Source organism: Canis lupus, chromosome 30 (genome assembly GCF_011100685.1).
Source record: "Canis lupus familiaris isolate Mischka breed German Shepherd chromosome 30, alternate assembly UU_Cfam_GSD_1.0, whole genome shotgun sequence".
NCBI classification, from domain to species: domain Eukaryota; kingdom Metazoa; phylum Chordata; class Mammalia; order Carnivora; family Canidae; genus Canis; species Canis lupus.
In genome coordinates, this window is record NC_049251.1 from 36,388,440 (window position 1) to 36,406,026 (window position 17,587).

Genomic DNA, 17,587 nt, shown 5'->3' on the forward strand with positions numbered 1-17,587 from the left:
ACGAACTGAGACCAGTGGTCTGCAAAGCCAAACAACATTCTTGTTGTGATAGAAGCACCAAAAGAGTTTGAAAGAATAACATTATGAAAGTCTTCCAGATGCACGAGGTAACAAGTGTTTGATATGTTTAAAGGGAGAATAGCTGACTTGACTCATTTTGCTCAATAAGATAGTTCTTTTGTGAAGTTCTCAGAGGAGCTTATTCCTGATACCATTTAAACTAATGTAAGGAAATGTCTTTTAACCTACTGTTCATCACTAGTTTTTTTGAAGTGAAAACTTGAATGCATCTCAGATTGTTATTTAATGTGGAAAGGAAAATATGTATATAATTTTATTTACTAGTTTCACTGACTTTTTTTTTTTTTTAAGTTTATTTATTTAGTAATCTCTGCATCCAATGTGGAGCTCAGTCGCACAACCCCAAGATCAAGAGTTGTATGCTCTTCCAGCTGAGCCAGCCAGGTGTCCTTTAACTGACTTTTTAAATGTAATAATTTCAATTCATTGACCCTAAATATATTATCTTTTTTTTTTTTTAATCATCTAAATTTGTATTACATTACTACAGTTAATAGCTGGGTCCTTGGAATATGGCAGTGTCTGAAGATTGGTTTATAATGTTGCATTCCATCCTACTATAAAGTCTAAAGGGTGAAAATAGGACTTCAATATTTACAAAGATTTTTCTAGTCATCCTTAGGAATGGAATTATAAAATGTAGGAACACCTGAGTGGCTCAGTGGTTGCTGAGAGTCTGCTTTTGGCTCAGGTCGTGGTCCCAGGTCCTGGGATCAAATTCTGCATCGGGCTTCCCTCAGGGAGCCTACTACTACCTCTGCCTACGTCTCTGCCTCTCTGTGTGTCTCTCATGAATAAATAAATAAAATCTAAAAAAAAAAAAAAGTATGACGTGTAAACAATAGCTAAAGGATTAAGGTGGGGGCACTTGGGTGGCTCAGTTAGTGAAGCGTCCCAACTCTTCTCATTTCAGGTCTTGTTCTCAGGGTCATGAGTTCAAGCCCTGCCTTGGGTTCCATGCATGGAGCCTACTTAAAACAAACAACAACAAAATAATTAAGAATGGCAGTACATTTACTTTATTTCACACCAGAGTCAACACTGTTTTTGATCCATACAGTCAGATGAAAAGGGATCTTTTTTTTTTTTTTTTAATATTTTATTTATTTATTCATGAGAGACACACAGAGGGAGAGGCAGGCTCCAGGCTGGGAGCCTGACGTGGGACCTGGGTCTCCAGGATTACGCCCTGGGCTGAAGGTGGCGCTAAATCACTGAACCACCCGGGCTGCCCATGAAAAGAGATCTTAAAGGTTGTTCTGACCAACCACCTACCAAGCACTGGCTTCCTGTTAAGTGGTCCCTGAGTTGATATCTTACAGTGACTTAAACCCTCACAGCCACTTCTAGAAGTGAGTACATTTCATATTTGAACAGCTGTGATTTTGATTTTCTCCATATGTTAATAGTCTGTAGCTTTTATTTATTTATTTATTTATTTATTTATTTATTTATTTATTTATTTATTTATTTATTTATTTATTTATTTTTTGAACCTACCTTGTTCTAACCTTTTCTCCTGATAGCTTTTCTATGACTTTGAAGACTTGCTGAACATACTGGAGACTACCAATGCATTAAACTATATCTGGACTAACGTTTTTTTTTTGAGGTAGAATCTAGAATAAAGCTTCTACTTTACTTATGGATTTTTGATTAGGAAAATTACTGGTCATTGGTATTTTGAATTCAGACTTGTGCTGTCTGCTCAACAAAGTTACATAAGGTGGAACACTACAGAAGCACATGTACCCGGTCAGTTAAATAAATGCAGAGAAGGCAAAGGCAGATCTACTTACTCATACCTTCATTGTAGACTTTGGACGGTTTTGTAGTAATGAGTGAATAGGTAACTCATCTTAGTGTTATTATTAATCATGTTCTATATATTTATTCTTTATTTATAAAAATAAAGGCAGTTGCTAGATAATGTTAACTAGTTAACTCTGAATAAAATGTTTTATGCTCCTTTTTTAAAGCTTTGGGGTCAGTTTAAGTGAAGAATATCCTGGAATTGAAATGCAAATTTATCTTTATGAATCAGGATTTTCTTCATTTTATGTAACCAACACAAAATTTATAAATAAGTTGCAACTTAAGGTCAATATGACTGAACTCTCCACCATAACCTTTGATTTAAAAAATAAAATTAACCCCAGTATTCTAAGACTGTTGATAAGACTTTCTTTAGGATTTAAAAAAATTGTTTGTGCATGTATTTTCATGGGTCAAAATTCAAAAGTACAAAAGATAAAGTAAAAAATCCCCTCCCTTAATGTCTTCATTACTTGGTTTATTTTCTCAGAGGCAATCACTATTATTAATATCTTCATTCTTAATATTTTTCTCTTAAAAGTAGGACCTCCACCCTTCTTTTAACTTGATTTTTATCCGTTTTTTGAGACCCTAAACATCATATTAAGATTATTTAATGAATTTCTGAGAGTGATGGGTTTTTTTCTGTCTATAAAGTTGTTTTATTAATTTAGGAACATAAAAATGCACTTTGTATTCTATGACATCTCTTGTAATCACTTTGGAATACTTAGATCTGCAAAAGTCTGAGAAAACTGAAACAGTGGTCAGGGTAAAAGCTCATCTCCTACTCATCTTTTTCTGATAGTAAAATGAGCTAGAGAGGATACGTTTTCTCTCTGAATATTCACTTTCTCCATCCCCAGCTATTGGATGTGTCAAAGTTTAGACACTTTTCCCTAGCTCACTTGTTTGCATGTGAAAGCTTGACAATTCCAGTGTATAGTAACAAATCTTTGAAGAGAGATTAAAAAAGTAGTCTCTCTCTATCTGACTGACTTCCTGGGGAGACCTCTAGTGCTCTAGCTACCCCGTGCTTCCTGATTGGGTGATGGCTGCCTACAGTTGTTTTAAGAAGGGATTAGTACTGGGATACCTGGGTGGCTCAGTTAGTTAAGTGTCATACTCTTGATACTCAGCTCAGGTGGCAATCTCAGGGTGGTGAGATGGAGCCCGGTGCTAGGCGTGAAGCCTGCTTAGGATTCTCTCTGTCCTCCCTCTGCCCCTGCCTCCCCCTCTTAAAAAAAAAAAAAAAAAAAAAGATTAGCACCACTAGACCTAATCATTTCTATAACTAAACCATATATATGAAACTTTTTTTCCAAATTACCGTAGTATGATAAAAGTTGAATCACAGTTAGGGTTATGGTAAGGATGTGGACACAGCCATAAGCTAAGGAAAAAATTCATCCAATCTGGGAATGGATCTTCAGATTCTTGCTGCTGTGTCTTTTAAGGTCATTACTCAATTAAAATGCCTTCAGAACCCTAGGATATTTGGAGTGGGGGCAGTTGTTTTTCTAAATTATGGTATTATAGTGGGTGGGAAGGAATGCTGGATGCTGAGAATGAATTTTTCAGGAATGCCTAGGTGTTTCTTGACTGCTAAAGGTCTCACATTACTTTGTAAAAATCTTGTTTATTTTAATTTCAGTATAGTTATCATACAATGTTATATTAGTTTTGGTACAGTATGTAATATAGTGATTCACCAGTTCTATACATTACTCATTGCTCATCATGATAAGTGTACTCTAATCTTCTTCACCTATTTCACCCAGTCTTCTACCCGCCTCCTCTCTAGTACCTTCAGTTTGCTCTCTGTAGTTAAGAGTTATTTCTTGGTTTATCTTCTTTCTCCCTTATTTTTCTTCGCTTTTCTGTTTTTGTTTTGTTTCTTAAATTCCACACATGAGTGAAATCATATGGTATGTCTCTAACTGGCTTATTTCACTGAGCATTAGACACTCTCACTCTCACTCGTTGCAAATGGCAAGATACCATTCTTTTTTTTTTTTTTAACGGCTGAATAATATTCCCTTCTTTATTTTTTCACTTATCAGTAGACACTTGGGCTGCTTTCATAACTTAGCTATTGTAAATAATGCTGCAATAAACAGAGGGGTGCATGTATCCTTTTGAATGAGTGTTTTTGTATTTTTTGGGGTATATATCCAGTAGTGTGACTACTGGATCATAAAAGGTAGTTCTATTTTTAACTTTTTGAGGAAATTCCATACTGTCCAGAGTAGCTGCCCTAGTTTGCACTCCAGCAACAGTGCAGTATGGTTCCTATTTCTCCACATCCCCTCGACCATCTGTTTGTTTCTTTTATTTTGATTTTAGCTGTTCTGGTAGGTGTGAGGTGATATTTCATTGTATTTTGCTTTGCATTTCCCTGATGATTACTGATGTTGAGCATCTTTTTGTGTGTCTGTTGGCCATCTGTATTTCTTCTTTGGAAAAATGTCTGTTCATGTTTTCTGCTCATTTTTAATAGGATTATTTGGTTTTTGGGTGTTGAGTTATATAAGTTATATAAATTCTTTATAAAATATTTTGGATACTAACCCTTTTTATAGGAAATGTCATTGCAGATATCTTTTCCCATTCTGTAGGTTATCTTTTGTTGATTGTTTCCTTTGCTGTGTAGAAGCTTTCTATTTTTATGTAGTCCCAATAGCTTAGTTTTGCTTTTGTTTCTCTTGCTTCTAGAAAAAAGTTGCTATGTGGGATGTTGGAGAAATTACTGCCTGTGTTTCTCCTCTATGATTTTTATGGTTTCAGGTCTCACATTTAGGTCTTTAATTCATTTTGTGAGTATATCTTTGTTTTGTATGGTTTAAGTCAGTTGTCATTATTTTGCATGTAGCTGTCCAGTCTCCCAACACCGTTTGTTGAATAGGCTTTTTCCCATTGCATATTCTCTGAGACTAATGGGATCTTAGATACAATGCATCAGTTTAATTGGGAACATTATGTAAGTTGAGTACTTGATTTTTTACCAACTAATACTTTAGCTGCTATGCTAGGGGAATACAAATACTGGACAACTCTTTTTTTTTTTTTAAGATTTTATTTATTCATGAGAGACAGAGACAGGCAGAGACATGGGCAGAGGGAGAAGTCTGCTCCCCATGGGGAGCCTGATGAGGGACTTGATTCTAGGACCCTGGGATCACGACCTGAGCCAAATGCAGCCTTACCCACCCACCTATAAAAAGGCATGTATAAATAAGTTAAAGTATAGTGTCACTAAAGTATAGTGACATATGTATCAATCACATATCTTACATACAGGGTTAGAGAAGGAATGCTTAATGCGGTTTTCTGGGAAGGACTGACAGTTCATGGTAGAAATAGGTCTGAAGCTGGGTTTTAAAAAATGAATAGTTAGAGCTCAATAGGCAGATGGGATAGGAGAAGCCAGCGGTCCAGTCAGAGGAATGTATAAAGGCAGAAACTGTTAATAGTCTGGTATGGGAAGTAGTGTGGTAGGAGCTGGGGCTAGACAGGTGGGCAGTTTATGTATGAAAGGCTTTAGCCTAGTACTAAATGAGATGCATTTATCCCCTAGGACCTAGTGAAACAAATTAATGTAGAGTTAGTATTTAGAAAGACCACTTTGATGGAAGTATAGGGAATATATAAGAATAGGATGAAATGAGGAAGCAAGGAGAATAGTGAGAAGTCTGTTACAATAATTTAATCAAGAAATATTTGATGAGGTTAGCAAGGCTGAAATAGAAGGGATAGGCACTCAAGTAAATTAGGAGGTAAAATCAGTGAGAATTGGTGAATTTTATTAAGAGACAAAACAACTTAGTGGTTAAGTCTTTGACATCATATACAGAACTAAATTCAGGGGCAGCTTTGTTTTTTTTAAATCAATTTTATGACTTTGTGTCAATTTTAATAAGTTCTCTTTCCTCATCTGTAAAATGAGTAGTTAAAAAATAGTTTAGCTGAAGCTTTAAGCAGCCTTCGTTTTGTTTTCAAAGATTTTATTTATTTATTCATGAGAGAGACAGAGGCAGAGGGAGAAGCAGGCTCCCCGTGGGGAGGCTGATGCAGGACTGAGCCAAAGGCAGATGCTCAACCACTGAGCCACCCAGGTGCACCTAAGCAGCTTTCATTTAACGGATTTCCAGACTAATTGTTCCTCTCCATTCCCTCAGTAGTCAGATTTATTTGATGTCCGTGGCAGGCCCTCAGGTAGTTGACCTTCCTAGATAAGCAAAAGTAAATAACAAAAGCCTCATACCTTATGGTGCCACTTAAAAAAAAATATTTTAGGGGTAGCCCGGGTGGTTCAGCGGTTTACGCCACCTTCAGCCCCCGGGTGTGATACTGGAGACCCGGGATCGAGTCCCACGTTGGGCTCCCTGCATGGAGCCTGCTTCTCCCTCTGCCTGTGTCTCTGCCCCCACCCCCCCCCGTCTCTCGTGAATAAATAAATGGAATCTTAAAAATATATATTTTAAAGATTAAAACATTTAATTTTTTTAATCTTTTAAGATTAAAGATTGTACTTTATTTATTTAGAGAGAGTGTGCTGTGCTTGCACCAGTGGAGGGAGGAGGGGCAGAAGGAGAGGGTGAGAGGGAATCTCTAGCCAACTCCTCACTGAGCACAGAGCCTGACTCAGGGCTTGACTCCACAACCCTAGATAACGTACTGAACTGAAATCAAGAGTTGGGCCCTTAACTGACTGAGCCACCCATGCATCCTGATGCTACTTTTATGAAATGTCCAAAATAGGTAAATCCACAGAGACAAAAAGATGATTGTTTGTCAGCAGCTGGGTGGGGAAAGGGAGAATGGGGAATGGCCGCTAATGGGTATGAGGTTTCTTTTTGGGCTGATGAAATGTTCTGAAATTAACGGTTGACAGATCTGTGTGTCACAGCTTTGAATATAATCAAAACTACTAAATTATACACTTTTAAAGTGAATTTTATGGTATGTGAATTTTGTCTGAATAATGTTATTGTAAATACTAATACACATGCCACGTTCACATTTCTGCATTGTTCAGAATGTCATTTTATAATTTTTCTTCTTCTAGTTTAGGGTTCCATCCAGGATCATGCATTACATTTGATTACCATGTCTAATTACCTGCTGAAGTTTTTGAGAGGATACAGTAAGAAATGTATAAGTGGTTAGATCCCTTGGAAATGAAAGGGGAAATGTTTTTCCTCAGTCTTCCTTAAACATGGGGAATGAATCTACATTATTTTATATGCACGCAAAAATAAAATGTTTGATTAGATTAAAAATGGCTTTTTTTTTTACAGCTTAAGCAAGGTAGCATTTTGAGATATTAAGGTTATGTTTTAAAACTAACTTTTAGAAATTCCTTGAAGTGTTAATTGTTTGAATGGATTTGAAGTAACAGGAGGGGCTCTATATAAATTTTAAAGATACTGTTGCTAATTTTGTGTATGTTTTACTATATCTTGGTAATTGACCTAAATGACACAATTATACATTCCTTTAAGCCTCGAAAGTTATCTAGATGTGGTGCTAGCAACCATTTTTACATAGAAAGGGAAATGTAGAATGGTAAAATGCTGATAGATACTTTACTTTGTGATCCCAAGTTTACTTGAATCACGTAGGCCTTGGTATTACAGAAGCTTTCTGTGTGTAATGATTGCCTTAATAATTTTGGCATAGAGTCTTTGGATGTGAAAAATAATTTTGAATTTTTTTTTTAAGGATTTTATTTACTCATGAGGACAGAGAGAGAGAGAAAGAGAGACAGAAACACAGGTAGAGGGAGAAGCAGGCCCCGTGCAGGGAGCCTGATGTGGGACTCCATCCCAGGACTCCAGGATTGTGCCCTGGGCCAAAGGCAGGTGCCAAACCGTTGAGCCACCCAGGGATCCTCATAATTTTGTATTAAAGAATAACGACTTCTAAAGAAATTGTGTGGCATGGTTACAGAAATGTCTGCTCTGTAACTGTTGATGGTATTAAAAATACTGATTATTTTGCCTATTGCAGTGTTACTATTTCTACTTGAAATAAAGGAATAATAGGGAAATCAAAAATAGTTTGAGTATGTGTATGGGAAGATTGTAGACCTGAAGTTCAGCTATTTTGCTTAGAGAATATAGGTAGATATGTTCTCTTCTGGTTTTCCCCTTCCCTTTATATACCTTGATTTTAATTTTTATCAAGTCTGTCTATCTGGCCTTTGCCGCTGTGGCCCATTCATCTGTCCATCTGTCTGTTACAGTGCATATTGGGTACTTCCAGAAGTATGAATTCAGTGATGCAAAGGACAGGCGGGCTGCAGCAGCAAAGGTAGGACAGAATCATTCCAAAGACAAGTCATTAAAGGACCATTAAACACATATATGTGCAAGCACATTTTGGCAGCAAGTACCTCATTATTTAAGGGCACACCGATTATCCTGTAAATCTTGATGACAAGCCAATTCTGACATGACAAACAATTCTGATATATCCATTTATAAAGGGCACAGTTTTATTATTATTTTTAAACCAGAAGCTGATTTGGCACTTAGGCAAACAGAATAAATTAGTGTTTGCTACTATCTTTAAAAAAAAAAAAAAAAAAAAGGCTGAATAATAGAGGAAATAGTTAAATGGAGGATAGTATTGTTATTTGCTTGATTCAAGGACCTGGTTGATTTTCAGAAACTATGACAAAGGACCTATTTGTAAAACTGGAAGGAAAAGGAGGAGGAAAGTAAATTGATCTGGCTATGCATGTATATTTTATATATTAATATTTATTTGTATGTCCGAGTCTTGAATATTCTGATGGAAATAATCTAAATTTTCCAGGTTGTTTAACTTCTTTAAGGAAGTTTAAGGATTTCTATTTAAATATTTGTACCATTTGCTTAGATATTTGTATCCATTTGCCTGCAAAATGATAGCAATTATGACACCAATACCTAGCTGCTCTTTTTTTTAAATGCTATATTACAATGAGAGAGCAACAGCATTTTTTATATCGAATTCTAACACTAAATCAGAGGCAAGTGTTAAGAACTCAGGCAACACAATGCAAATGTTTGAAGAAAAAGAAATGGAAAGCTTACATATAAGGTAAAGTATGAGGTTGCTTACTTTTATTATTCTAGTGTTGGGTGACGGAGTGAGATTCTAGGGATAGCTGAATGATACAGATATTTGCATCATTTTATTTATTAATATGCTTCTAAAAGGAAGGGGCTGTGTTTTTCTACATAGGTTAATATGGTGCTTTTCAGGTATTCCCAAATGAAAAGACAGATACAAGTTTGTATTTGATTTTCAGTGAAGACTGCTGGGTTTTCAAAATGACTATAAAACCTAAGATCTTAAGTAGCTACTGCCCAAATTCTGGCCCAAAAGACTGAGGTTAGTAGTTAATACTATAATAAACTGTATACTATATGGAGAAGAACTAGTCTGTATTCTCTTAAATGTGGAAATGTATTTTGTTTTTGTTTTTTTCTTTGTTTTTTGGAAATGTATTTTGAAGTTTCATAGTATACCATAGTAGAAGTTTTTTAAATCAGTTGTGTTTGAAACAAGATGTTTTGGTGTTTGAGATGGCCCTTTTTTTGGTCTTTTGAAAACCTTTTTATTTTTTTGGAAACCTTTTTGATTAACTTTTTTACCTTCCTATTTTCATGTTTAGCTCCTTTTTCCAAATATATTTTATTTATTTCATGTTCTTAATAGATCTTAAATAATTAACCTATTGTAGTATGGCATATTAAAATGAATATTTGTTACTAATTCTGAATTTTAGGGACCTGGATTCCTTCTAATTCTGCCACTTTTGACATTTCAAAAGTAACTTCTACTTTTCAGGTTTTTTTCCCTTTTAAAATGCATTTGGTGGTGGTACCTTTACAAAATTTGGTTAATGTCTTTTTGAAAAGGGATTCTTAGTAATGGTGTGAAAATGGGAACTATTTAACTGGATCTAGATCATTGCTAAGATTAGTTTTATTTTTAAAGATTTTTTTTTTTTTTTAATTTACTCATGAGAGATACAGAGTGAGAGAGAGAGGTAGACACACAGGCAGAGGGAGAAGCAGGCTCCATGCAGGGAGCCTGACATGGGACTCGATTCCGGGTCTCCAGAATCATGCCGTGGGCTGCAGGCGGCGCTAAACCGCTGCACCACCCGGGCTGCCCCTAAGATTAGTTTTTTAAAAAATAGTGTTCTTAGGTCAACATATGTCAATCTACAGTTGAAATGTTTTATTTTAGAAGAAAAATGAGTTGTATTGGTGCTTTTTTCCTGTTTCCTATTAAGATGGAATGTTTTTTCTTTTGTTTTCTCTTTTATGATTTTTTTTGTATTTTTTTATTGGCGTTCGATTTGCCAACATATACACCCAGTGCTCATCCTGTCAAGTGCCCCCCTCAGTGGCAAGGTGGAGTGTTTTCAAAGGTTGTTGAGTTTATAACAATAGTATGTGAACTGTCTTTTTTTTTTTTTTTTTTTGCGCACCTCTGCTGGCAGTATTAAGAATCTTGAAATTTTTATTACACTGATAAAATATTACTTGGTTTAATTTATCATTTCTCTAAACTATCTTTTCATATCCTTTGCACCTTTTCTTAAGGAGTTCTTAATGTATGATTGTTACTGTAGCTCTTTTCTCCAACTTGTTACTTGTTCTAAAAAAATAGTGTACACGCGTGTGGTAACAAATGAAAAAGTTATTATCATCTCTGAATGATTACATTTATAATTTTAATATACCTCTGTCTTTTCCATTACCTTTTGATATTTTCTTTCCTCTTTCTTCTCTCATCTTTGACAATCCCCTCTATGCCACCTATATTTTTATGTTATTAAAGTCCTTTTGATTTGTGATCATAGCCAAGTCTTAATTTGCTCATAGCTTGATTTTTTTTTAAGTGACACTATTGAACAATGTTCGTGTTTATGACAGTTCAACGAGTATATTAGGGTTATTACTTTGTTTTTTAAAGATTTTATTTATTCATGAGAGACACAGAGAGAGACAGAGACATAAGGTAGAGGGAGAAGCAGGCTCCTCGCAGGGACCGCCATGCGGGACTTGATCCTGGATCCCGGGATCATGCACTGAGCCTAAGGCAGACACTCAACCCTGAGCCACCCAGGCATCCTACTTTATGTGTATATATATGTATGTATGTATTTACTTACTTACTTTACTTACTTGGTATCAAGGTCATTTAGATTGTATTTACTCTTCTCTTGGAGCCCTCCATCCGATTCTTCTCATTAGGATGCCCTTCCCACTAAGTTTCTTATTGTCCTCTTGAGTTGGAGCCTTTGCTTCTTAGATCTGTGTCTTTTTCTTGCTTTAATCTCACTTGGCGGGCTACATCCTTAATTTAACTCCCATGTAACTTTTCTTAAGATATTACTGGATGTGGCACTGAGTCTTTAACTTTCTAATTTGGTTGCTAGATAGGCTAGCTGAGAAAGTCTAGATTGTACTTTTTTTGAAAGATAATTGCCATCTGCACTTGCTGTTGCTAGTAAGTCCATTACTAGGACTTGATGGTTCTCATTTCTTGATGACTTTTTAATGTTTTAGCCTTATCTCTTTATCCTTGGTTGTCTGAAAAGATGGGTTAAGTGTGCATTTTCTCATTGTGTTGGGCCTTGGTAGACACTTTCAACTGGAAAATTTGTGTCCTTTTAAAGCTTTGGGAAATGAATGTATAATACTGCTTTGGTAATTTTCCTCTCTCTTCTCTTTCTGGAATTCCTGTTAGATGATTGTTAAAAAACAATGGATAGTGGCTTAAATAAAAATGATGATAAAATTATATTAGAAAGATTGGAGAGAAGGTGAATGTAAGAGTGTTGAATCTTCATCATTTTCAAGGATGGTGATAATAACATCTAAAATAGAAATATAACAACTATCTGACAAAAGTATATTATTTAGGATAAAAGTAAATACCAGAAGAAACAGTGAAAAGAATTTATTTTTTATTTTATTATTATTATTTTTAAAGATTTTATTTATTCATGACAGACACGGTGTGGGGGGGAGTACACAGGCAGAGGGAGAAGCAGGCTCCATGCAGGAAACCCGACCTGTGACTCAATCCCGGGCCTCCAGGATCACACCCCGGGCCGAAGGCGGCACTAAACTGCGATCCACCGGGGCTGCCGGTGAAAAGAATTTAAAATGCTTGTGTCAGAGGACTAGAAATCAGTAGTGACTGAGATGTGGAAGAGAGGATTGTTAAACCTTGAGGTTATAACTAACTTCTAAAACTATGAATATACCCTAAATTTAAAAAATGTGTAAACGGGCGCTTGGGTGGCTCACTTGGTTTAAGTGGCTGCCTTCAGCTCAGGTCATGATCTTAGGGTCCTGGGATCGATTCCTATGTCTGGCTCCCTGCTCAGTGGAAAGTCTGCTTCTCCCTCCCCCTCTGCCCTTCCCCCTGCTCCTATTCTCTTCTCTCTCAAATAAATAAATAAAATCTTAAATGTTTTTTATTTTTTATTTTTAAAAAAGATTTTATTTATTTATTCATGAGAGTCACAGAGAGAGAGAGAGAGACAAAGACAGAGGGAGAAGCAGGCCCCATGCAGGGAGCCCGTGGGAATTGATTCCGGGACTCCAGGATCATGCCCTGGGCCAAAAGGCAGCATGCCCTGGTCTGACCACCGAGCCACCCAGGGATCCCAATCTTAAATGTTTAAATGGTGATTCAGTGCAACCCCATTATCAAAGGTTCACATTTAGTGATATCATCCTTCTTCCTTTTTATTCCTTTACTTTTTTGTTTTTATTATGCACTATGTAATATACTGAGTAAACTTCTAGCAGGGATAGATGAGCATTACCAAGTCATTTTTTATCAGTCAGGAATACTCTTCCTTAATTGATGTTCTGCATACTCTTTGACACAAAAATATGGAACACTTCCTGAATTTGCATGTCATCCTTGCAACAGAGGCCATGCAAATCTTTTCTGTATTGTTTAGGTTTTTGTATATGTGCTGCTGAAGTGAGCATTGCTATCTTCATTCTTTAAAATCCTCTCAGCAAATATATGTAGAAGTGTTCTTAGTCCCAGTATTCATTATAGACTTTCTGAAGGGAGGAAGGTTCCAATTATACATGCCATGTGTTCCTTTTTCATGATTCTTAGTCATCGAGCCTGTATATTTTGAGAATAATTGGCAGGAGAACATACTGCAGACATACATGGCCTATTACAGCTTGGTTATGAAACTTTATTTAAATGATACAGGAGTATATTTGTATCTATTTCAAGATCATTTAGATTTATGGCTACTTTTTGACCTTTAAAGAAATTTACAGTGGCTTTTTTTGATAGGATCTGAGATACAAATTAAAACCTCTACTCCTGGGATCCCTGGGTGGCGCAGCGGTTTGGCGCCTGCCTTTGGCCCAGGGCGCGATCCTGGAGACCCGGGATCGAATCCCACGTCGGGCTCCTGGTGCATGGAGCCTGCTTCTCCCTCTGCCTGTGTCTCTGCCTCTCTCTCTCTCTCTGTGACTATCATAAATAAAAAAAAAACAAAAAAAACAAAACAAAAAAAAACCACCTCTACTCCTTTAAATAAGCACTGTGATTTTTTGAAGAATCTCACTTAGGTTTATATTGTACACATTTTTGTGTACCATACACATAGAAGTAGTGAATGCTAACCAGAATGTCTATCAATAAGTGTTTTGATTTGCTAGGATGAAAAAGGAAGAAGTACTAGTTCAAATACGATGCTGTGTTAAAATTTATTATTAAAAAGTAGCTGGGAATGTGTATTTATCTTTTTTTTTAAAGTGCTTCCAGAGGAAGAGATAACTATATATACAACACTTAACAATATTCATTTCACTTTGCAGAACTAATTCAATTTGGTATGCCATTTTTAGGTAGTTTAGGGATGGCTAGTGGTTGTGTTAAGTGAAGTGTGGTACTGTGAGGTCACTCAGATGTTTTGGTTGTATTTGTGGAACATTTTAGTATGTGCCACAATAGCTATGTATAGAACATTAATACTTTGGGCTTGACAATTGGAACCTAGAGGTGAGCTTGTAAAAAGATTATTAAATAATTCTCCAACAGTTCTGAATTACTGCAAAAATAGTAAAGTAACATAAGATGGTCTATATGGAATCTTCATTTATAGTTTGAATTAGCTCCTTTATGCCAAGGTAATTTGGAATTTGTAGTTACCTGGTTCTTGGTCTTTCCTTTTGGTTCTTACCCTTTTAACCGTAGGATTTTTTTTTCCCCTCAGAAGAGTATGGGGGATTTTCTTTCCCCCTCAAGAGACTGAAACCCAAGAAAATTGCCTTGAATGGGGTCTCATGTAGTAGTAAATGTTTAAAACTATAGGGCTGTGTTTGTTGGAGGTGACTTGGCTCTTGATCAACTAGATGCTGAAGTATATAATGCTATGTTAAGACGACATTTTTTTCCCCTGGTGTAAAAACAGAAGTTTTACCTGACATTTTGTTTTCACCATTTGTATAAATATATCCCTTCCATCACACACTCCTGTTTGGTTTGCAGTTGAATTTTTACAGAATAAATCAAATGATTACACACAGTGATAGTATCTTTTCTTTTTCTTTTTTTCTTTTTCTTTTTTTTCTTTTTTAATAGAAACATTTTACTTAAATTATTAAATTCTGATTAAACTCTTGACATTCTTCTAGAGGTGAAATCTTAACTCCAAATTTGAGATGACGTAGAAGAAAATAATTGCCCTCATAAAATGTATTTACAAGGGCAAGGAAAGAATAGCAGAGCCAAATTTGAGATATTACTGGAGGTAGTTCGCTAAATCCATTCATTAACGAGTTTTGGATCTTTTTTTTTTTTTTTTTTTTTTTTTTTTTTAATTTTTATTTATTTATGATAGTCACAGAGAGAGAGAGAGAGGCAGAGACATAGGCAGAGGGAGAAGCAGGCTCCATGCACCGGGAGCCTGATGTGGGATTCGATCCTGGGTCTCCAGGATCGCGCCCTGGGCCAAAGGCAGGCGCCAAACCGCTGCGCCACCCAGGGATCCCCATTAACGAGTTTTGGTACATCAGAATTATATTTGTAGTTCAAACACATGCTTCAGCACAATTTCAAGTTAAGTATCATGGATCTCCAGAATTTTATTTGGTCAAAGCTTGTCAGTGTTAAATTTTTACTAATCTCCAAGAGATAGAGAGTTAAACTGTGAAATAATTTGCTACAGTAATCTTCCAAGAAGCATCTCTAGGGGGAAAGTCTCTGAACAACATAAGCTTCAACAATTCCCCTTCTCTTCTACCTTCCTTCTCAAAGGAAGGGTAGCTTAGAAGTTCTTATTTGAAACTCGAAACTTTGAGTATTTATGTTGTTTAGTTGTAAATTTGTTTTAAATGCATATAGTTTTTAAGCTGTTTGGCAATTCTGTGATTATCTTCCTCAGTACCTCAGTACCTCCAAGTACCTTTCTGTGCTGTGTTGGTTTAGAAAGCTGAAAACTTTCTCCATCTTTCTGCATTATCAAGAGGTATTTGTGGCAAAGGCAGCAGCTAGACTTGTGTATATCACCTGGCTTTCTGGGTATCTAGAGGGGCAGTTGTGGCAGTGGTTGAATCATCATCAGTGATGACTTCCTGATTCCTGCTTTCTATTCTTTGGATCACAATTGTCTGCCATTCTTGAATTTAGTGCTTCCATTGCTGGCTTAAGTAGGGAGATCTCCTTGTTATTCAGTCTGTTGTGTTCTGGTGTCATTCTTTTTTTTTTTTTTTCCTGGTGTCATTCTTGTAGAAATAACCTTACAGCCCCACTCCTCCAGTCCTTCTACCAATTAATCATGGTCCTTCTACCAATTAAGCACGAATTCCTTTTATTAACTCCTCCTTTGCTCAAGATATCTTAAGAGTTTTTATACCCTTCACCAAGCCTTGAATGATCAAAGTCAAGAGCAATCTTTTAGTGACAAATACTACTCTTTCATTTTGTATATGGTATTGTATGAACTTTGGATACATACAGAATTTATTTTTGTATGTCATTGACTAAGTATTGATAGTGACTCTTAATATAAAGCTGTCAACATACTTATACACCTTTTACGAGAAGAAAAATTATGCTTGAATTATACATGATAATTTCTTAAAAGGAAATCAAGTATTTAATTAAATCTAAGAATTTGGAAATGAAATCTTTTATGGTTAATATAACCAACTCTCAGAACTTTCTGTAGCTTTTATCACTGTACTACACATCACCTTAACTTTGAGAATCTGGTTGAAATGATTCAGTAGATGTGGATTGGGATTCTGTATTTCTAACATAGTCCGGTGATTGTAATTTTGTGAACCACAGTTTAAGAAGCATAGCCTTTACTGTTTATAGTTGATTATTATGAAAGTAATACTCTAAATTTCTCTTCATATCATTATACAGAAAAAAATTCACTTCTTTTCACCCCATTCCCAGACTAGCCCCCAGGGATGGTAACTCTCCAGAATAGCTTTAATATAAATCCTCTAAACATTTTATTACATATTGAGTAATCATAGATCTTTACAAGGGGCCACTGGGTGGCTTAGTCTGTTAAGTGCCTGCCTTTGGCATGGGTTACGATCTCAGGGTTCCTGCACAGCAGTGAGTCTGCTTCTCCCTCACCTTCTTCCTCTGCCCCTCCTGTCCTCTCATGTTCTCTCTTTCTCTCTCTCAGATAAATAAATCTTTAAAAAAAGAACTTTACTTTCTTTTTTTAACTAAAATATTGTACGTTGCTCAGTAACTTGCTTTTTTTTTCACTCATTGATGTTTAATAGATAACCTTCCATGTCAGTGCATGCAGATATTTTTTTTCCTGTTTTTTTATTGTTGCATAATATTCTAAGTATGGATATGGCATAGTTTATAGGCAGTCACCCATTGGAAAAATGTGTTTATCTTTACTTTATTGCTTTTCCAAATGATGTGCATGTGAAATTTCTTATTCTTCCCCTTCTACACTTAACGTATTTCTGCAGAATAGGTTTCTGAAAGTGGAATTTCTAGATCCTGTCTTAGATAATGTGCATTTTTAATTTTGATCAGTTCTGCCAAATTACTCTTAAAAGTTGCATTTCACTAACATGGAATATTTCCTCTCCTTTGTCCCTGTATATAATAAATTTTTAAGATTTTAGCCATCATGGTAGATAAAAAACACTCATTGTAATTAAGGAGATTGAATATTTTCTTGTTTTTCAGCCAATTGTATTAGAATTCATAAATTATCCATGTGTTGGATTGTTTTTTATGGACTTGTATCTTTGCCTATTTACTGTTTAGTGTAGATACTGCAAATATTTCTGTACAGAAGTTTTTTACATTTAATGGCTTTTGGGTTTCTATTCTGAAGGCATTACAAAGCAAGATTCTGTAAAATTTGGATCATCAGCAGCTCACAGAATAAGTTAGAAACGTACTATAAAAATGAGGCCAGGGTGCCTGAGTGGCTCAGTTGGTTGAGGGTCTGCTTTGGGCTCAGGCCATGATCCTGGGGTCCTGGGATCAAGCCCAGTATCCAGCTCCCTACTCAACAAGGATAGTCACCTTCTGCTTCTCCCTCTGCCCCTCCCCCCACTCGTGTTTTCTCTTGCTTGCTCTCTCTCAAATAAAAAGCATCTTAAAAATAAGTAAATAAATAAAAATAAAAATAAGGCCATTC

General features: G+C 35.9%; 1 protein-coding gene and 1 non-coding gene across 3 annotated transcripts in view; one reads left to right on the forward strand and one right to left on the reverse strand.

The window, feature by feature from the left end:
- ARIH1 (ariadne RBR E3 ubiquitin protein ligase 1) overlaps positions 1 to 17,587 on the forward strand; it is a 124,281-nt gene that overhangs the window by 20,469 nt on the left and 86,225 nt on the right. The window contains exon 2 of one of the 2 annotated variants that reach the window (XM_038580911.1): positions 8,144 to 8,211. The exons of the other annotated variant lie outside the window; for it this stretch is intronic. Within the exon in view, the coding sequence (XP_038436839.1) occupies positions 8,144 to 8,211 (68 nt within the window). The remainder of the gene's footprint in view (positions 1 to 8,143; positions 8,212 to 17,587) is intronic. 2 annotated transcript variants of the gene reach the window in all.
- On the reverse strand, positions 12,807 to 12,914 carry LOC119866974. Its single transcript, XR_005381923.1, has one exon. It is a non-coding gene; the product is annotated as a U6 spliceosomal RNA (small nuclear RNA).